This window comes from Anas acuta, chromosome 5 (genome assembly GCF_963932015.1).
Source record: "Anas acuta chromosome 5, bAnaAcu1.1, whole genome shotgun sequence".
Taxonomy (NCBI): Eukaryota; Metazoa; Chordata; class Aves; order Anseriformes; family Anatidae; genus Anas; species Anas acuta.
The window spans coordinates 26093796-26116453 of NC_088983.1; the positions used below are offsets into that span (position 1 = coordinate 26093796).

Genomic DNA, 22658 nt, shown 5'->3' on the forward strand with positions numbered 1-22658 from the left:
AGTAGAAACTTCTGCTCACTTCTTTTGCATGCTTTTGATGAGTGTTTGTGCTTTAATTTCAGCAGTTCTGGGAACTGCCTGTACAGATTCTCATATCTGTCTCTTTGGCAGTGAACTTTTCAATTTACTTTGTTGACAAGTTTTTTTGTTAAAACTTTTTCTCCATTGCCTGTGTACACACTTTCAGATTTCAGATAAAGGAAGTGAGCTAACATTTAGGTTCAGGAATAATTTACTTGTTCAGAACCTACAATGGCTGTAAGTTTGTATGTTTGTTTGTTTTTTCTCTTATGCCTTGGAACCTGGCCATTACGGAGCACTAGTTTAGTACTTATCTTGATGCTTCTTGACTTTATAAGTACAATTTGTACTTAAAACTGTTCAGTTCTAATTATAGCTTGAAGCCACATAGTTTAGTTCCAACTTGATTTCAAGTAATGTAACTGGGCTTTTGTTTGTTTCTGTTTCTACTCCCAGGCATTTCTGTTGCCAATATGTGAAGCCGCTGCCATGAGGAAAGTGGTAAAGGTTTATCAGGAATGGATTCAGCAAGAAGATAAGCCCTTATTTATGAAAGAACCTGAAGAAATAATGCAGTGTACAGCTGTAGATTGTGATGAAAATGTTGTAGACCATAATTCATCTGAGAAGGCAAAAGAAAGAGAAGAGGTAAAATATTGTTGGTTACTATTTGTGCATCTTTTGCATAGTAGACTGAGGCCAAGACCAATTGGCCTTCTCAACAGACTATAAGTGGTTAAGTTGAATTTTACAGCATGTTGAGGGGAATGAAACAAAGGTAATTAAAAATTGCATGTATATGCTACCGATTTGTTCCATTATCAGTAGATACTTATGTGGATATTTAAATTTAAAGAAATCATATAGATTTATAAAGTACTTCCAAGATACGGTTAATACAGTATGCCAACTTTCAGCTGTGTAAAAATTATATACAAATAAATGGGTAAGAAAAAATCGTAATTATTTTGTCCAGATACTTTAAAATAATTGCTACAAACACTTTTAAACATGATGTTGCCTTTAAGATGCATCTGTGATATGTATTATCTATTACATCCTTTGTCCTTTAACGTAAAACAAAAACAACCTGTCAACAAATCAATGGGATTTTAAGAACAAAATATTTTTCAGGAAAAAGGTATGAACTCCAGTCATGTTAGAAATTCAAACTGGGCAAGAAATGGCTGTTACCAAGACACTTTGCATAAACTGTCCGAAATTGATACTGAAGAGCAAAATGTACGAGCTGGAGTGCAGTCAGTATTGCAGGTATGGAATGAACTTGCTATCTAATTTTCAGCCTAATAGTAAAAAGTATGATATCAATACATAAAAGAGTAGAGTATAGCATAATGCTCTTACAAAGGCATTCCCATGCGCCTTCAAAGCATCTCCAAATTCTGTAAATTATTTTAGATATAATCAAAAGTATATAATTTGAGGTTCTTTGAAATGCATTTATGGTCATAGAAAATATGTGCATTTTATGTATAATATGTACAGACACAAACTTACATTGTGGTGTGTATATGACTGTAGCCTTCTATCCAGAAGAAAATTTATTCTGAGACAAACAGGTGGATATTTACTACTATTTACTACTCCATTGTGTGCACTTGAATTATGGGTTACCATCCCAATTAGAATTCAAAGTTTTTGGTGTAGCTTGAATGATTTCCTGTAATGCTGTACACTGCTATATAAAAATAAACTTTGTAACTGAAATGACTATTTAGTTCAAACTTTATAACAATTTAACCTTCATAATCTGTGCATACCATGACTATAGAATATGCATGAAGTGCTTCTAGGAAAGGAATGAAAAGTCTTTGTCCATTTGCAATGTATTTTTAAAGTTCACGCATCTGTAAATGTCTGAGAGATTCTTTATGTTGAAGTTTAGACAGAAGTTCATTTGACCAGCAAGTATCTTCTTTAGCCAGAAATAGAATCAAGACGTTCTATCCCAGTACAGTGTCTGAATTTGATGGGTTTCTGGACCTAGAACCACATTTGCCATTTTCTGTGAATGAAGAATCCAAGACTTCTATCTTAAGTTACCTTCCCATTTAATTCTTGCATAGGCTTATTTCTAGGCCCTTCAAGGAGGGGTTCATTAGCTGAAGCAAGTAACTTGTAACTGCATAATAATAGTTTTTAATCATTAAACTCCAAAGCTCTCAGTACAGGGAGATTACAAGTGTAGAACCAATGATTTCATGAACATGTGGATTAAGAAAGACAAATAAATTGGAGATCTAGAGCTGCCTGTGATATAAATATTTCCTAATAAATTCCTAAAATGTAACAGCACTTTAGTAATAGGTCCTGTAACTTCTGAAGTGTCCATGTCTGCTTTGATTTCATTGTTTTCATTCTGAAAGCCCTAATTCACTGTCTACTGAAGTCAGTGGAAAACTTGCTAATATTTAATAACATTGAAATCGTTCAACCTTAAGAAGGCTTGTTCGCCAGATAGAGTCCAAACCCAGACTGTCATAATACTCTTTGCTAGATTTTTTTTTTTTTTAAATATACAGTGTGTTACCATTTTTCATGCCAAGAATGTTGTCACATTAAATGGTATTACATTAAAGAGCACTCCAGAGGACATAATTATTTTCTGTCCTCACAATAGATGGACTCGCCATTAATTATTGTCTTCTGTGAAAAATACATTTCCCAACCTCCATAATGTTTTAACCCAGATTAAAAACAAAAACTGAGAATAACTTATGTTAAGAACACAGTTATTTAAAGTCTGATAGTGTATACATCTGTTTGTTTTGTTGTTGTTGTTGTTTTATGTTTGCTTTTATTTTTTTTCTTGTTGCTGCATAATGCTGACATAATACAATATCATTGCACTGCACAAGGAGCAAAGAAAGGATGGTCGATGGCACGAAGAATTGCTTTGACTATGTTTTTCATTCATTTCTGCATATTGTGAAAACAGTGTCTTTCTGAATAGAGGCTTATATGCTTGAATTCCCTTAACTCCATCATGTACTCTGGCAGGCTTCCTAATGTAAATATCTAGGAAGTAACACTTGTGAACATTCAAACTTGACAGCACAGTTAATCCTAGTAGTTTTTATATGCCTGGTACATTGCACCTTGGAAGAGGACAGCTAAGTAGCATCCATAAGATTTTCTGCAGCTTACAGGAACTTTTAAAACCCATTAAAAAATTCTGCTGCTTTCTTTCCATATAAAAGAATAACTTACATAAATTATGTAAATATACCTATGAGAAAAGTGAATTTGGTGGCTGTAGTTTTGGTTGTGAGCTACAAATAGCTTACAAGAACTCTTATTTGTCTTGTTTAATGAGAGTGTATTACATGTGGTGGTGGTAGATCTGTAGCAGTGGTGGGTATGGGCTTCCAATGAACACAGTTTTGCACTGTAAAAGGAACCAAAAAGCCAAGAGTTCCTGAAGCCAGTGCCACTACACATTACTTGGCTGCCATATTTTTTCCTGGAAATCTTGACCTTTTTTCTCCCTTTGAACCATCCTGGGATTCATCCTCACATCAGCTTGCTGGGTATTTGACATTTGTCAATTGTATGAAGATTTTGGTATGTGATTTCATAGAACCAAGGAGGTAGTCCATATCTGATTTGCAGCATCACATGAGCTATTATAAAGTACATGCATATTTGAATCATGCTGCTGGGTATGACGGCAACCACTTTGGAGAGGGTATCCTGTTTCCTATTTCTGGTAAGCCACGCTGATTGTGATGGGATGAATACTGTAGATTCCCAGACTGTACTACACTCTTTGTCATGCTGATGCACAAAGAGTGTACAAGGACTCTTTCAAGTAGTTTAGTGTGTGTTATACTAGTCAGTTGTTCATTTACAGTGGAACTTCTGTGCTTATAGAAGCAGTGGACTTCTTTAGTGGAATATTTTTGTCCGTTATACTAAATAATTGTGTAATTTTTTGTAGCATATGTCTAGGAGAACAAAGATATACAAATAGGTTTTATAGATAATTTTTTTAATTTATTGGTTTTACTGTAGCGTTATCATCAAATTAAGCTAACTTGTGTTTAAGTACATACTTCTGAGTATATATGCAGCCCGTTCTGTTAATCATGAGTGTTGTATTTCCTTGTAACTATCAGCTAAACTGTTGAAAACACCAAAGTGCTTCGACCTCATTACATCTACTTTTTTTTTACTTACAGGTTTTTATTATAAATTCTTCAAACATATTCTTTCTTGAACCAGCAAATGAAATTAAAACTCTGCTGGATGAACACACTGATATGTGTAAACGCATTCTTAATATCTACCGCCACATGGTAGTCCAAGTGACTATGGACAAGAAGACTTGGTAAAATGCTAATGTTTTTATCTTAGATTATTAGTTCACAAGATAAATGTGAGATGGTTCTTGGTAGTAAACACAGTAGAATGGTATTAACTATGTGAATCTGTTCCTCTAAATCAGTAAATGCACGGGCTTTAAAATCACAAACGACTTACCACAGGGGAAGTGGTGAGCTGCTCTGTTAATGCCAATAATAAGCACTAGCTAGTTTGAGTCAGCGTAGCCCTCAATGAAAAAAGAAGTAAACTAGAGTATACAGACTATCAAGGATCAACTGATGACATTTTTCCGGGACGTTTTGCTCATGTGTCAAAGTGCTAAGTATGAAGTCACATAGGAAGCTTCACAGACTTATTTAAAAATAGACACAAATCCTCAGATAAGCCTGGATAATTATTATAACGAGATGTGAGTTGTTCTTGATCTATAATTAACTCCAGCTTTAGACACTTCTTTACAAGAGTCCATTTACTGTTTTAACTGTTTTGTCCTTTCCAGTGTTTAAGATTCATAGCAGGGACAAGAGACCCTCCTTCAAAGTCATACGCATTATTTCCCCCTCTTCTTTAAATAGCTGTCTCTAATGAGGTAGTATATTGCCACCATTCTCCATTGTAAGGAATCAGTAGCAAGGGGATTTCAAATGGCTGATTTATTCCATTTTAACTTGACATGCATTCAGTCTCTCACTTGGTAAATAGAGCTGGCATTACATGCCGTTTAAAATTTGTTTGCTCATGTTAGGAAATAAGGAATCAGTTCAAGACTAGCCACTGGGAAATTTGCGAGTGATAAAAGAAAACAGATCACACTAAATTAGTATTTTCTTCTCCAGTTTCTTGTCACTAAAGAAGTGGTTGTAGACTGTGATAACAAAGTTTCTTTGCCACCCAAAAGAATTAATGAACTATGTTTATGATCATGTAATATTGCCAAAATTTGTCATCCATACAAAAAAAGTATAAACTCAGATCAGAAATATGACTAAACCTTTGTCCTGCAATTTCAGGCCATTGTAAGTGATGACCCTTGAACAACCTTGCACATGATGTTACAGGGCAGTAGGGGTTCCTCACTGTGAAAGTCAAGTGTGGAAGGAAGGGATGGGAGTAATTTCTTTTACAAGAAAAAAGTTAGGCTGTTTACAGTGTGTTTAGGCAAATCAAGCGCAGTCATTATCTTTAAAAGTATCTTGGTATATACAGAATTATAGTAAAATAGTAACTCTAAGTTTAATATTGTTTTGCAGGGAACAGATGCTACTCGTGCTGCTCAGGGTTACTGAATCTGTGCTGAAAATACCACCCCAAACTTTCTTGCAGTATCAAGGAAGAAAAAACTCCACCTTAGCAGGAAGGCTTGCAGGACCTCTTTTCCAGGCAATTAAACATAAATTCACTTTAATTAATTCAGTTTAATTTTGACCAAGAAACTAGAAACAACAGCTGCTGTTGACTGGTTTGTCCTAGGATCTGTAAAGTCTTCAGATTCTTTAGTAGGGAAAAAAAAGATAGAAAATATATAAATGTGATGAGAACTAGTCAAGGGCAGTGCTATAGAACTGTTTAACAAAATTTGTAATATATGGAAACATCTTACACAAGCCAATCTAGTTGTTCCTCTAAATCAGAAGCACGTGTTAACATAATACTTCATTATTCATGGAAAGTCTGTGTACTGGCAAGGAAGTGAATATTAGGACTACACAAAAATGTTTGTGGCAGTTAGAAACTTCTTTTTAAGCAGTAATATTTGAATGTTGTTATCTTTTGTTGGTAAGCCAACATTTCTCCTTTTATTATTTTAGACACTTATAGTAGCTTGGATCAAAGCAAATCTAAATGTGTACATCTCTCGAGAACTTTGGGATGACTTGCTGTCTGTAATGTCATCGCTGACATACTGGGAAGAGCTGGCCACTGAGTGGTCATTGACAATGGAGACACTAACTAAAGTATTAGCTAGAAACCTCTATAGCCTGGACCTCAGTGACCTGCCATTGGATAAATTAAGTGAGCAGAAGCAGAAAAAACACAAAGGCAAAGGTAAGACAACATTGTATACAATTTTAAGAGTTTGAGCGGTGCTAATGAGATGTTGGGTACAACAGAGTTTTTGTCCAGTCTTTTCAGAGTAGCTAATTAAACATAACTGTCTTATGAAATAGCCCAGTTTCTTTACAATAAGGCTGGTTTTTAGAACCACTGTGAAATCCTACCATAAAGGTTCAGTCCTGCAAATAGGCACATATGGAATTTAATTCCTAAAGGTATGTAGATTTAAACCTAAATTTTTACACTACAATGTGTTAAGCCTTTCCATTTTTATCAAATACAAATTGAGTCCCAGTCAAAACATTTTTAAATTAATGAGGATTACATGTGTGGTAAAAATTAGTTAAGTAGCAAGTGCCTATTGCAAGCATAATTGGAATATGGATTCTGGAATCCCATGAATGTTGATTAAAGGTGAAATGTTAGGTGAACATAGTTTTGTTTGAGCAGTAACTCACTGCTAAACCATGGCGAAGACTGGTTTTGTTAAGTGACTTACTTTGACTAAGTGAAACGATACTAGTACCATGTGAATGGTACCAGTGTTTAAACTGATGTCAATATGATGCAGGAAATACTCTGGAGGACAAAACTTAGGAAGAGAGGGTGGCTACTTGTATTGTTACAGTTCTGATGTTGTTGAGACAGGAAATCTGTCCTCCTATGTAGAGTGCTGAATTGAGACTGGCAAAGGCTGGATTCTATTCCTATATTAGAAACTGACTTCCTGCATGTCACCACGAGCAATCACTTCTGTCTTGGTTTAGTCTTCTGTATAATATGGGTGATAATACTATTCTTTAAAAAGGGCTTTGAGAACCTGAACTGTATTTAAGATGAGTAATCAAGATGGAAAAAAGTATAGTTTTTAGTCTACTTTTTAATCTCTCTGTGTTCTGATGGATGTTGTTCATCACATATTGCTGAGGGAGAACCGAACCTAAGGGAAGGTACTTACTACTTCCCTAGGGTTTGTCAGTGAGAAATAATCAATGTGCAATGTGCATGTGCTTTAAAAATATTTTGATTCATCTGTATCACCCATGCAGAGCACAAGAGAAGAGTTTCTGTTAGCTTTCAGCAGTAGAATTCCAGAGCCTCCATTATTAAATGTGAGTTGAAGAGTTAACTCTAGTGGGTTTTGGAAGTAATAAATCCCATACAGATTATGCCCAAATTCTTTGGCATAAATTCTTTGGCATAAATTCTTTAATAATAACGAACATGCTCTATTAAGGCTTCCTTTCCAAGAAGATGCCCTTTTAATGATTATAACTGTTATAAAGTGTAATTTGTGATCATGAGTCAGTTCAGTGTGGGTAAGGAAATACACTGCAAATATTCTTTAGTTCACTGGGCTTTTTTACGTACAGTTTCTTGAAAATTCCTCATGTGAGCTTTATTGACTTTGATATAAATGGCAATTCTGAATTTGTTACATCTTTTCTTATAGTATTTTTAGGGTGAATTTCCAAAAAGCCTTGTTCTTTGAGCCTAAATTCCCTTTTACTTGCATTTGCATTTGATGGTAAAGTATTTTATCATTTTCACTTCATGTTCCTCAAGTTTCACAAAGTTATTTGGCAAACAACTGCAGCATTAATGGTATGTAATGTATGATTTTGTGTGTTTTGTCTAACAGGAACAGCAAAGGTTGAGATAGAGGTAAAATGTATATAGTTACACATTTTATTTGTCTACAGTCTTTGTAAAACCAGTTTTCTTGTGTTTTTGAACTTAATTGGTCAGAAAAGAAAATCACAATAGCTTAATAGCACCAGTGCTTCTGACAAAAAGTTCAGTATCCCTCAGTTAATGCTAGCTGAGTGGATTTATAGAGACACTTAAATATAGTAATGTGCTGTTTAGCTTTTAAAATCATGCTAGCTTTGGTAATTTATTCTATCCAACTTTAAATCTCTCTGAAAGAATACAACTGTCACTGTTTGGTGATATCAGCATAGTAGTGAATAGATTTGCAATTCTATTTTTGCAGGAGTTGGGCATGAATTCCCCAAATCTTCTGTGGATAAGTCCTTTTCTAGAGGCTGGAGCCGTGATCAGCCTGGGCAGGCACCAATGAGACAACGCAGTGCTACAACCACTGGATCTCCAGGAACAGAAAAAGCAAGAAGCATAGTACGGCAGAAAACAGTTGGTACGTATCTGTAAAAGCTGATAAAAGTGACGTTTGAGAAAGGGAAGGAATTCATAACTGACATTGTAGCTACATGGTTAACTTTTTTTTTCTACAGAAGTATACTCTGCAATAATTAGTTGAATATAAGTATAAATGATGTAGTTTTACGTGTTTTCAGGGTAGTTGAATAGCTTGTTGTTACTACAATTACAGTTACTGCAAATGAGAGTAATGTAGTTAAGTATTGTGTAATTTTTAATGTTTGATCACATGCATAAGATGCATTAGACAAGTAATACTGTTGTGTGTCTATGGAAAAGAAAAAAATTGATTTGATCAAAGGTATGGATAGGTGGCTTTTAAAGTCTGTTTTCATAAATTATGCACACAATAGGTTGAATATTTTCTAACTGTAGAAAGAAAAGTGTGAGAATTATGTACATGTCTGCATAGTTCATAAAATGTGCTCTTTTACTATACCCTGAATTTTGTGTTAATGAGAGATTGGCACAGCCGTGCAGTTCTCCATTTCTGAAGTGACCTATTTCTCAATTTCATTACTTGCAGATACTCTTTCTTGTGTTAGAAATGACTGATGGTAGTCAATGGTTTAGATGGATTGCTCAAAAGAAGACTCATTTACATTTTTATGATTTGCTTACCATATCTTAACATGAACTGGACTGCAAATTTCTTTACTTTGTTTTCTCATCTTGATGATCTCGGTGCTATCCATTATGTGAAGGAAGTTTAAGCTGATTTTACTTTTTCATTTAAAAGAAGAACCTATTAAGGAGTATCTTGTGCTTTTTCACTATCTCTGTAGTAGTAGTGGCTTCGGTCATGAAGTGTTTTTGCACTGGTACTTCTTGGAAGTAGGTACAATCTGACACAGTTCTAGAACTCAGGAATGGTAATCAAATATGTAATAGTGTTAGCTTTTCAGAGATTAACATCTCTGTTAGCATTCCAAAAATCTTCACATTTATTTTTTGAAGTCACAGAGGTTATTTAGGAAAGAAAATTATTTGAATATTCTTCAAAATTTTTAATAAATTTTTAAGTTCTGTTTACAAGTAGCATCTGAAGCCTTCTGTTGGGGTGGGAGAGTTGTTTGTTCTGTAAGCACTACTACAAAAATGCTAGTTTTGTGTATCCAAATGCTACACAGCATTTCCTTTATCTCATGCTGACAGCTAGTTTGACTCAAAAGTTTTCCTTATGGATTGCAGATACTTTAAATGTAACTTCTGCTTCTCTTCAGATAGGCTGTGATTAACTGTTGCAGTGTTTTTGCTTTAAGTCTTAATTGTCTTAACAAGGTAAAGCTTATGTTAAAATTTATCCCTCTCAAATTATTATTTCAGATGTCAGAAGATTATACTGCGTGATCAATTTTTAATGGTTTTGTTTTGCTGTTTTTTGAAAGATGGCTATTTATATTATGTTAGCCCTAAAATCACTGTTTATACTAATCAAGCTATATATTGACTTGGTTAGCAGCAAAATAATCTGATTTTAGTTTCACTCCACTTCAGCTTCCTTCATTTGGTTCTTTTTTGCCTTATATTTGATATTAATTAGCGAGGTTTATATTACTGTAACCAGTTAAAATTCATCTCTATTCATTTTATAGAACACCATCCACAGACAAGCATTAGCATTAGTAGGATAATTTTAAAAGATGAAAAGCCCTCAGAAAGTTGCCGGAGCCAGAATCCCAAACTCTTCAGTTCTTCATCAACATCTTTTAAGAAGATGTTGATGAAGCATCACATCATGTTAGAAAAGCATACATCTTAACTGTCAGCAAAGAGTTGCTTGTTATTGTCTCCCGTCTTCTAAGAGAGCTGCTCAGGTGCTTCTTAACCTGTGTCAGTTAAAATGGGGTCACATAACCAAAAATGGTTTATAGTCATAATAAGTAAAATTTTCTGTATAGCATTTTGCTAGTTTGTCTGCTTCAGTTAATTAATGCCGCAAGCAAAGCCTAGAATTAAGTCACACCTCAGATGTGTTGCATGATATCTGATATGTCGTATATTTCCTTTGATTGTGAGTAATATACTCTTTATATCTGAGTAGGTAGGATGTGCATGTTGAATATGTTATGGTAAGAAAAAGCTGGGGTTTCTTTTTCATTTGTTTTATGTTGTACACATTTTGTGTACATCTGCACACCTTTGTTTTTTGAGCCATCCTCATGCCAGCGCACGTCTATTGCTGCACCAAGTTTCTGTGTATGTGTTTTACTCAAATAAAAATCACAGCTTTCCTGATATGCAGTGTGTACATTTTTAGCCTGAACTTATGTAAAGTAATTTTTGGAAAAGGGCCTTTAAATGCATATGGGTTGAAAAATCTTTTGTAGGGCTAGATATAGAATTTGTAGACAGCAGATTCTCATCCTATAAAAATACCAGGTCTGAAGGAATTTAGGAGTCTACTGTTCCATGTGTGTTTTTTTTTTCTATAGAGAACAGCAGATGGTTTTGAACTGACATATCTAGTCCACATCTTGTGTTAAGTCTGACTCTATTTGACTACTTAATTGAACGTGATATATCTTATTTAAAATAATTATGCAGTGAGGTCACATTTTCATTTTACAGCATCATGATGTTAATCTTGCTTTGAGTAATAATATCTTACATTTTTCATTTGAAAGTTTTCTATAAAATTTCCGTATTCCAAATAGTAAATGTGATTTTCTATTCCCTCTTTCTAGAATCAAATAAGATGGTGGAAGAAAATCAGTCAAATTACAAGGGACACTTATTTTTAATGATTTGCATTCAACATAGTATCCAATCTCAAAAGTTTGGTTTATTTACTCTGTAGCTTGATATTTCTCTCAAGCGTGCATTCATTTTAAAATGCATAATGATGAATGCAATGCATTTAACCATGACTGTATTCTGAATTTTAATATTGCATCTCTTAAAAATAAGTTAAAGCCTTGCATATAGTTGTCTTTTTTTTTTTTTGAAGTTGGTTTCTGTCTTTTAAACTAAATTTAATTTAAAATAGAGGATGGCTTCAGTCTTAAAACATCTGTCTTTCTGAATTGTTTTTTCAAACTGTTGTTAAGATTCCACCTAAGTTGTGCTGCATTCGTCAAATGTGTTTTCTGCTCTATGTACATAGACCTACCCAAGTTATCCTCATGTTGCTGTGTTAGAGACCATTCTTTAACAAGATCACATAAGTGTGATGTGCTCAACTTTTTCTGTACTTCATTCTTTTCTTCTGATTCCCATATAGATTAGGAGCACTGAGATTCTAAGGGTACATTTCATGTTTTGAAAATATGCTTATAGAAGTTCAAAGACTGCTTAAATATTGTGCAAACAATGTGTAGGATGAACTGAAGTTTCCTTATGAGAAGTTTATCAGCAACCATTTTAGCATAAATTCTCAAATTTGCAACAATTTGAAAAGGAAACTGCTTGAAACCACGAATAGAACAGTAATAGTACTTTGAAATTGAATGCGATATCAGTTCTTGCTATGTCTTACGATGACAATTGAAAACAAATGTCATAAAGGTTCACTTTAAAACTATGGGAAAAACTGCAGTTATAACCTTGATCCTGTTGCCACAATTCTTTTGTAAATTTTCTTTCTGTAGGACTGTTGGCAGGACATGAGAAACAAAAAGGTGAATTAGGATCAGTTTAGAAAGATTTATCCAATACCCATTAAAGTCCTGTTGATAAGAATGTAACCCTTTTAGTTGACAAACCATTTCACTTCAGTCAATTTCATTTTTAATGCAGAACTATACAATGTTGTATTGCATTTTTTTCCACACAGAATTGCTTGTTTCCTTCTTACAATTTTGAATCTCTTTTGAAGAATCTTAAATTCAAGACTATAGGTCAAAATTCAGATGTACTTGTTTAGGAGCAAACCAAAGTAAACTAGAAAAATGGAAATGTAGTGTAAGTTGTTTTTTTTTCTGTTAAAAAATACAAATTTCAGAATGCTTGTGGAGTGCTTTAACTTGGATTTTTCAACCCCTGATGCAATGGGAGGAAAAAAAAAGTGTTAATTAGTTTCTTGGTTTTGAATGCAAAATCTCTGTAATAGCCATAATAAAAGCATTGTTGCCGCTTTACATAAAAGTTGAAAACTCAAAATGTCTTATCAGTGTCCACTGATTTTTTCTTTCTTACAGCTCTGCCAATATCTGCCGTGCTGAAATGTTTTAATTTTTAAATTTTCTTCCTTTTTATCTTTGTTTTCTCTGTTGCTGCTTTTTCTGTGACACGAGCCTTTCATTATAGTCACTCTTCTTTTTTCCTTCCCCACTTCTTTCTTTTCCTTTTTAAAGCCATGAGAAGCCGATCCATTGGTGAATGTGCTCTGCCATCGGCCTATATACGCAGTGCTAAAAGTGCTCCTGTTCTGATCCATACTTCCAAACCCTTCTTGCCTGATATTGTTCTCACTCCCCTTTCTGATGAGCTTTCAGGTAGTGCCACCTCTGCTAATTTCTGCACCCCCTTTATCACCTTTTTAAACCTTCTGCTTTCAAATTCTGCAAAATCATTAAATTTTGCAAAGTAAAAATACTTGGGGGATGGGATGGGGGGAGAGGGGAAGAGATTAAGAATGAATATTTTGAATTATGTAATATCATGCTATTTCGCAATTCATTCTGGAACTGTTAGAAGTTAGTGCTGTGCCAATGTTTACTACCATAAAAATGAAAATGAGAGGAATCTCTTGCTTTTTCAATTTATTGGTAAGCAGTAATACAATATCTGTCAGAGAGTGCAACTAATGTAAAGATTTTGTTCGTGCTTAATGAGGGAGGGAAAGGAAGAAATTTTAGTTTTATTTGCCAGTTATATCTTTCTACTTAAATTTTTGAATTCAGTGTCATAGGTGTTGTGTGGCCAACCATGATAATGATATAATTTAGCTCCCATGAAAAAAGAATTCCTTAAGTATATGGTATCATATAATATGCTTTACAGAATCCCGGTTTTTCATCGGTATGTAAAACCTTAAAATCTTAAATACAGTTTGGGATTCTGAAGTGCTATGGTTTTGTTTGGTTTGGTTTTCCAAATTATCTGTCTTTACAGAGTTCTAGTTTTCTATAACGCTATGTTTGACCCTGCAAACTCCTTGGCTAGGAGTTTTGATAGTCGCTTTCTTTGGAGGAGAGCCTTTGAGCAAGTAGATTAAACAATTAGGGTTTTCACAGGTTTTTAAAAGGCGCATATGAAATTTTATAGATAATGTTTTTTCTTGTACTCCAGCTGCTACTTAGATAGAAATTAGTAAAGGCTGACAATCTTATGATGCCTTTGTCTCAATGAGTACAAAAGTGAAAGCACCGTGGGATACATATGCACACACTCAAAACTTTGTACAAATAGAAGGACTTACAGGCAGTACATTTTTATATGGAAGATATGTTCTATGCTTTCCCACTTTCTTCTTGCCTGCATCTTGTTACCCAAGAAGTATCAAGAAATGTGTTTTGAAAGTTGTATTCCATGCCAGAATGTGTTTGTATTTTAGCGTATCTGTCTCCCAGCCGGTACTGAAAAGCTGTCTTTTCTTTCTGCCTTCAAGCAGAAAAAGGGAGGTAAGGTTGGTTTAAGGAAAGTTGTGATTGGATGAGAATACCCAGAACTACCAATTTCAGTGTCTTCCTTACTGTAACATCCTAGGAACAAGGCCAGCATTTCTTCTAAGTATGTGCACTGTCAGAGACGCAGCCCTCTGTGGCACACTCATGATGTAGTTAGTAAAACCTCTTTAGGATAGTGTCCTGTTTTGACTGTATACCAGTGTGCAGGGGTGAGACCTGGTTGCCAAGGAGGCTGTTCATTTGGATTTTAAAACATTGTATTTTTGGTGCTGATAATACAATAGCAGTTTTTCATTACCTTAATTTCTTCTATTCTACAAAAAGGAAATTTCTGTTGGCACAAGCACTACACAATTGTATGAAAAGGTTTGTATACTTGTATGTGCTAGTCCTGCATACATGAGCACCTAATAAATAATACTGGATCAACATTGAAATAAATATAGCTGAATTTATTTCAATGTGTGGAGCTGCTTGGCGTGCATTTGGAGTTCTCCATCCAGTAATTTTTAGCATCCTAGAAATCATAATCACTGCATGCATGCAATCCTCAGGCTGGTACTTTATATAAAATGAAGTTTATAAAACATATGAAAGATGCATATTGAGGGCTCAGGATGAGATCAATTTATCATAAATATATATGTATAAATCTCATCTGTAACCTTATCATGCATATTTTAGCTGCATCCTATGGTCCTCAGTTGCTGCTTTCATTAAGACCAATTTCTTACAGCTGCAAAAAGAAATTCTTGAGGCTCTATAGGCACGGTCCATGTTAATATTTGCCTAAGTCAATGAAGACTGAAATAGCAGTTGTATCTAGAGAGCAACATCCATTTCATTGAATGTTAGTCTGTAAAGTCAAATAATAAGTTGAACAGGAATGTTGTAGAGAAATTTGTTGCTGGTGAAAGCAGAAGAGAAAGGAAATGGTTAATAAATATTGCGGTATACAACAGTTTTCAGTTTATGTTTATTTTCTGGAAGAGCTTATATGTATACTCTCTTTCTCAGTATAGACTTCTCCATTTCCTGTCCAATAGCTTCTTTACAGTTCAGTAAACTTTGAATCGGGTCAAACTCCAATTTTCAAATTATAACTTCCCTGAAAAATTGAGCGTGGAAATGACCACTTTTCATCATATTCCAACACATACACTTAGTTAGCGCTGATATATCTGATTCCTCCAGGTTATATGCTTTGCTCAGAAGGAAAATATGACAAAATCCCTTTCCAGCTCTTTCTCAGAAAAGTGAGCACTTCAAAACGGGTGACATTTTTAAGGTGACTTCTGATTACCATAATTAAATATTATTGAAATAGGTGTAAAGACCATGAAATAATAATTTGAAATATTTTAAAATGAATTCAATGTAATTTCTTTGTTTTGGCAATAACACATTGGGAGGGGATTTTAGGATGTACTGAGTTCAAGTAAATCCAGTTACTGCAGTCCTGAAGATAAACTCTCTAGATAGAGCAAGGTAAGTCTGTTTATTGTGGCAACTGTTACTCTTCATTGTTATTCTTGATTTTAAAAGCATATCTACAACTTTTTGAGCCGTTTGTTTAAAAAATAAATCTGGGGAATAAATGATTCTATGAGAAAAGGAACTAACAGAAAACTGACAAAGTTGTTTTACCTTAATGTTCAAGTGTCTGTCCCTTAAAAAGACAGCAAGGGATAGCTTGAATTGTGCAATTAGTTGAAGAGATACTTAGCCTTGGCTGTATCAGTGATTTTATAGTATGTAGTATTCCTGTGACATATCAAGAAATGTGATGAGGAATGTGAAGGTTCTTTATTTTGGTGGATGATATGAAGTGGATTGAAGATATTTCTGTACGTTTCCTAGGTGATCTCTTGGAACTGCAGCTTTCATTACAGTTAACTATGATGTGTGCTGATGGTAGAGTATTAGCTGTCTCAACAGAGACCAGGAATCACTAATTTAAATGGTCATAACAAATATTCTTGTCTTTACATAAGTAAAAGTGATTTTACTCTAATGTTAGCTTTTGTGTGGCTGCAGGATTTTTTCAGTAGTGGGGTTCTTAATTTGGTAATTCTTAGGACTCATGTTGAGTAAAACTGTAAGAAGATGGGGAGGTTAGCTTCCATTTAACATTTAGTTTTGCATTTTGAAGATGAGAGATGTTTCAAAAAACATCCTTTTAGAGGAAAAAAAAGTATATTGTTAAATAATCTGTTATTTATAGTAATCTTTTCCCTACAGGGACCGTTCTTCCATAAAGTTTAAAAAAATAATTAAATCTTCAGGTATACACTATATTACATATGCCATAATACTCGTACCTGTATACTATTGTTTCTGTTATTTCAGTAACTTATGTACATCCACACAAATTATGAAAAAGTAGTAGTTAGTCACTTCAGTAAGCAATTCTAATTTTCCAGAAAACTTGTATGTTCTCTTTGGAGTTGTGTATTCTTCTGAAGATGTAAATTCTATGAAGGCTACTATTGTTAAGCTAATTTATATTCAAGTTAACCATTTCTTCAAGCTAGTTGGTATAATATTGGTTGAATTATTGAACTTATTGGCACAGCCCTAGCTTTAACTGTACTTCCAAACGTTCCATGGTCTCACTGTTTGTTCTCATGCATGTTAACATTTAAAACTGTGTTCTGATGGTCTAACTCATTTATATTACATTCTGTACTGGATATTATGTGTGTTTGTTTTTAACACTCTAGTACTGGAAAAAGTATATTCATTGTACTTAAGTAAACAAGGCTCTGGACTTTCCTGGCTTTTTAAATCTCATAATTAGGATGTAGCGGTAAATAAATATGGTCTCTGTATGTAAATGCTTGTGTGTATTACATATACCTTTTTCCTACAGACATTGATGATGCTCAAATTCTTCCACGTCCACCTCGAGTCAGACATTTTTCACAGAGTGAGGATGCTCCAAGTGAAGTTTTTGGTGCATTAAATGAGGAACAGCCGCTGCCACGAAGTAGCAGCACCTCTGACATCCTGGAACCATTCGCAGTTGAACGAGCCAAAGGTGCAGTTCCTGTCATTGACAGTTCATCCCATCACGCTCCAAGCTTACAGAGTTCCACTGAGACCTCTTCAATGCATAGATCCACTGAAAGCCATATTACTGATACAAATAGCAGAGAGTCCTCCTTGGAAGTTGGGGATAGTATTTATGACCATCTTTGTCATTTAATAGGGCCGGTAGAATTTGCAAACACAACCTTTGAACAAAGCCAATATGTTGACCTTGAAGGTGAAGATGATCTTCTTTCCTCTCTGAGAGAATATCTTAAAGAAAAAGAAGAACTTTGCGGTAACTTTGAGATAGATAAATGTGAGGCTTCTGCTCACGAAGGTGATACATCAGTAAATAGGAATGATAGATTACCACTGGATGGATTAGAAAATAGTGATCAGACTGCTCAATGCACGAATAGCATCACTGTTACAGAAAGAGCTGATAACACAGAGCTGCACCTAGAACAAAACCAAAGTGGCTTTATAAGTAATATTGCACCTACTCAAGTAGACATTTTTGCAAGAAATGAAGTGCTCGATAAAGCCAGACAGTTGAATATTGATAAACAATATGAAAACCTGTTTGATCATGGGTCAAGTAGTCCTAGCAGCAAAGAAGGGAAGAGATATCTGTACAGGCAAGCAGCCACTGAAGCTGATGTAGATTCAGCTGTGGAAGCAGCATTAGCTGAAAAGCATAGAAGTACCCAATTTAATGAAAAAATAACCAACTCACGTGTTATGCATGCAAAGAAAATTCTTCCTAAAGCACAAGTTAACCCTCAAATGCCTCACATCACAGGTACAAGCAAACTGTCACCAACTAAACGGAGTATATCTGAAACAGTAACTCATAGGGCCAAAATCATGAAAATAACAACTAAAAAAAGAAATAGTGTTCATGTAACTTTTAGACCATCTACAGAATCAGTTCAATTTTACAACCCTCTTGAGAACAAAGAGGCTGCTTGGAAAGCACGACTTCGTAAACTCAGTGGCTTCAGTAGTGGTGGTAGTGGTAGCAGCAACAGCGGTACCAGTACAAGCACCAGCTCATCAGCTGTCATGGAGCTGGTTAGACCCGGAATATATAGACCTCTAGATGCAATCAATGCTGCTTCAGTTGGTAGCAAGCAAATTAAGGAAACTCCAGAAACTCAAGCAGCCGTGCTGCAAAAAGAAGGTATTGCAGTTAACCAGTTCCATAGCCGTAGTGCATTTAGGTCGTCAGGTCAGGAGTCAGCACAACAGCAGGGTTCCCTGGGTGGTGTTTATAAAACTGTTGTACATGCTCTTTCGAAGCCGAAGGCAAATGTTTCCCCACAGAGGCAGAACAGAGTGCCAGCAGAGGCTCCACTGAGGGATCTGTACAGTCATGTAATGGGCTATTTTGGAAGGAAAGCTGCAGGTGAGCACTAACAGTGTGCAGAGCGCAAAAGGAGAAAGGCAGCACCAGTTTGGCTTAATGCAACTGAAGCAAGCTCTGATAAGCAATCAAAAGGCTTTGGGATGATCACTGCTTTCCCTGTTTGGTTATGCATGCGCCTATAGCCAGCTGATTTTCTCCCAGCATAAGTTACTTTTACATACTTTAAATTACTAATTTCCCTTTTTAAAGATATTTAGTTGAACCTCTTTGCTGCTGAAGACCATCACATTAGGGAAGAGGAAGAGACAGTAAATGACCTAATAAGGGACAAAACCTTGAGAGTTTTGAATTTTCATCTACCATGCAGAGCCTCAAAATTCAGCCTACCAAATGATTGGCATGTGAACATGGTATCAGAGTGTACTACTCCCCTGTAACTGTACTTTGTTTGTCAGAAGGACCTGGCTATCAACTAGCTATGTTCAACTGACTACATTTCTGGTTCATTTAGTGTGTTTTCTTCCTCCTCCTCTTCCTCGCCCCCTCCTTTTCCTCCTCCAAAACAAAAAAGCCCCTCAAATTTACATTTGGAGGTCAGTTTGGATAACATTTAAAAAAATTGTGGACAGAAATCTGTTACTGGAATCATTTCGTTGTGACAGTTCTCTGTGAATAGTCATAAGGTTTTGTCTGAATCTTTTCAAAACATTCTGTAGGCCTTTCTGTATGCATTCATCAAAATGGATACAGTTATATCTTGGCAACATCTTTCATTGCTTCTTTTTTCCTTGGAATCATTCATGGATGTTCATGAAGGTCTCAGGATAGTCCTGCTAACTGTGAGACCTCTCTGGACTGAGCAAAAAAGAAGGCTGTCGCTCTAATATCCATTGGCTTAGTTCACATCCTAAATAACCTTAAATGAACAATAAATTAACTTTCAGCAGTAATGTAGGTTTTATTTTTTTCCCATTATTATGCTAGCATGATTAACAGAGGTTCTGTAACGCATCCTGCATTGAGATGTTAATGCCACCTGAGGGCAGTCTGTGAAAGCATAGCACCATGACAAGTGGGAAGTAGCGTGATTGTCGCATTTATCCAAAAAAAAAAAAAAAAATTGTTCTCAGTGATTTCTGTTTCTCTGTAGGATCTTTTCTGACAGAGATATCTGGAAAACATTTTATTTAAAATCTGTAACGTCAAGCAGAGCCTCAACATGGAGCCATGAGAGAGGACACTGAGGGGACAATTCGTATAGAGAAAAAAAAGAAATGAAAAAATTTGAAAACTTTAAAGGCTAAGATCATGGAGTTAGGTCTAACAGCCACTGCTAAAAATTAAAAGGATAATTATATCAAAAATATAGAACTGATACTTAAGTGAACTTAATTAATTGTTCATCACCATTTGACCATCCAGAGATTGAAGTTTCATTCCATATAGTAGCATGCTGTTTTATTACATAAGACTTTTATTTGCACATTTATACTAAGTGTATACAGTGCCACATTGACATTTGTCATTATTTTATATTGCAATCTAGTTTTTCCACTACATTGCTTTTCATTAAGAATGCAATGAAGAAGGGGTGCCTGTAGGAATCGTATACAATTGTTAGGATTTATTCCTTAATTTTTTGTGATATGGAGGAAGAATATGTGCTGTATCCTTAAAGCAAGCATTAACAACTTTAAGTAGTGCTTTCCTATAAGCTTTCTTGCTCTTAAAGGTTTTACTGGAAATTGACTAACACCTGCTTAGTGGGAAGAAGTTGTTTTACTAATTCCTACAGTAGAATCTGCTTAAAAAGAGGGAATTCTTAAAATGCATGTTTGGCAATTTTGATTTTTTTTTTATTTATTAGCAGGGCTTCTTTATTGTTGCCTTTTGTTTTGAAAATGTGTTGGTTTGTTCTTTACTATATACAGTTATTCATTTGCTTTTAGCTAATAGAGAGGACATGAGTCAAAAGCTGCACCCTATTGATAGTGATATTGGCAGCAGCAATACAAATGTTCCTGACCTCATGGATGAATTTATAGCTGAGAGACTCCGCAGTGGTAGTGCACTGGTAAGCCTTTAAACTTCCTATATTTCAATATGTAATCTGCACGTTTGTGTGAACTAATAAATGACATTATTAAATCACTTTACTACATAGTAAGATGTTTATCTTGCTCTGTTTTTTATCAACCAGAATTCAGAATATCACTAAATTATTCCTTGGCTTTAAATCATTTTGAAATAGACTTGTGGTATTTTATGCATTCGTGTTTACATTTTTATTAAATTTTTATTGTTCAAACAAGGTAGAAATGTCAGATGAATAGTCTCATTGAATTAAATGACTTTAATTGCACCTGCAAAGATCTTTGTACACAGGCAGTTCCAGGATAATAATTTATATGTAAATTTGCAGACCGCAGTGTAATACTGTATTTATGCAAATACTGGAGTACTGTAGTATGGTACTATTCCCTACCGTTCCAGCCAGTGCAAGACTACAAAACTACATTAACATATGTTTTTACTTTTTTTTCCTTCTTAAAAGTGTTGAAAAATTTATTGTACTTTTCTGTTAATAGAACCAATTTTTCATATGCTTTATTCCTATGCTTTTCCAGTAATGTCATGTTGTTTTGATTATCATTCATAATCAAAAATTTCAATCAATTTTAAGTCAAGAATTTCAGGTTACACTTGAATGCTTACCAAATACGACAAGTGATTTGAAGACATGAGTGTTTTATTAAGTAGCAAAGAAGGGGAAAATATTCAGAGAAATGCTGCAAATGAAGAACAGCATGGGTGATAATTGAAATGTATTGTTTCAAAGTTGTTCTGTTCTTTTTTCTACTTTTTTATTTTTTTATTTTTTTTAAAGGAAAAGGTCATTGTAAGACAAGCTACTGTAGAAAGTTGGCAACAAGTATCTTAGTTGTTGCTATTAAGGGACAGATTCTTCAAGGTGATTGGAGAAATTAATTTATCAGCATCTTTAATTATGGAAAGAGAGGACCTATAGAGTTTGTTCAAATGTATGCTTTTTTCCTTTTTAATTGAAATTATGTTTATGAAACTTTTTTTCATCTTGCGTTACAAGATAAAAATGCTAACTTGCAGTTAATAATTTTTTACATATTTCAAGTTGGTAAAACAGAAGTCATCAGAGCTGGCCACAGAAAAAGAGAGAAAGAGGAGGGGGTGTTGTTCATTTTCTCACATAGTTGGTCAAGAACTTTGATTATTAATAGTTCAGGTGAGAGAATTGATACTTTCCTCAGGTAGCAAAAAACAGCCAAGGTAAGTTTGAGTAAATGTTATGAAACTTGCCTGTCACTGATCTTGCAATCTAGCACACAAGAATGGATATTCTGTTTTAAAACAAAGTACCAAGTTATTAAGATTACTGTTAGGTTATGGATCTATTGAACACTAAATCCTTGTATTTTGTCAGACTTGTCATTCTGAGTAAATCTCAAATTAGTAGTGAGATGGTGACGGGAAAAGAAGTGACTAGAACTAATGTAAGTCACCTTCAGTCTCTTAGTTTACAATGCATAAAGATTTCAAGCCATTTCATAAAAGATCATAAATTTCTACATTTATCTTTGCTCCTTCTCAAACAAACAGTCCCACTTTCCACAGTCCTTTCCACTCCATGAATAGTGACTTAAAGAAAAGACTTGAGTAGAACAGCTTACATGAGCAAATCTGTATGCATTATTTCTTGTATATACTTTTTTTGCCTTAAGTCAATACTAAGTTTTGGCTTAATCGTAAGAAAATTAGATGTGTATTAGAAAATTCATTTGCTTGTGGTGTACATGAAATTTTTGATTATAGTATCATAGTCTATAAGCCAGAAAACACCATACTTCTTGAAATCTTTTTTCTGCTTGTGCCTGAAACAAAGGTTAACAAGTCTTGTTTAGTAATTTAGAATAATTTGGAGACAATGCACTTCTTTACTATTCTTTTCTAAAGTCTTATATAAGTGTAGCTCATTTTAGTCTGAATCCTTGTCTTTTAAAATATGTACCCAAACATCTGTTGTGCAAATACAATTTATATGTATG

At 34.6% G+C, this 22658-nt stretch overlaps 1 protein-coding gene across 16 annotated transcripts in view; it reads left to right on the forward strand.

Moving 5' to 3' along the window:
* Positions 1-22658, forward strand: part of RALGAPA1 (Ral GTPase activating protein catalytic subunit alpha 1) — a 127842-nt gene that overhangs the window by 26828 nt on the left and 78356 nt on the right. For 7 of the 16 annotated variants that reach the window (XM_068683319.1, XM_068683323.1, XM_068683320.1 and 4 more), the window contains exons 11-19: positions 478-669; positions 1156-1293; positions 4224-4372; positions 5619-5748; positions 6177-6414; positions 8420-8581; positions 12900-13040; positions 17047-18615; positions 20526-20650. In XM_068683319.1, the coding sequence (XP_068539420.1) occupies positions 478-669; positions 1156-1293; positions 4224-4372; positions 5619-5748; positions 6177-6414; positions 8420-8581; positions 12900-13040; positions 17047-18615; positions 20526-20650 (2844 nt within the window). The remainder of the gene's footprint in view (positions 1-477; positions 670-1155; positions 1294-4223; positions 4373-5618; positions 5749-6176; positions 6415-8419; positions 8582-12899; positions 13041-17046; positions 18616-20525; positions 20651-22658) is intronic. The other 9 variants (XM_068683330.1, XM_068683337.1, XM_068683331.1 and 6 more) reach the window with 3 other exon arrangements.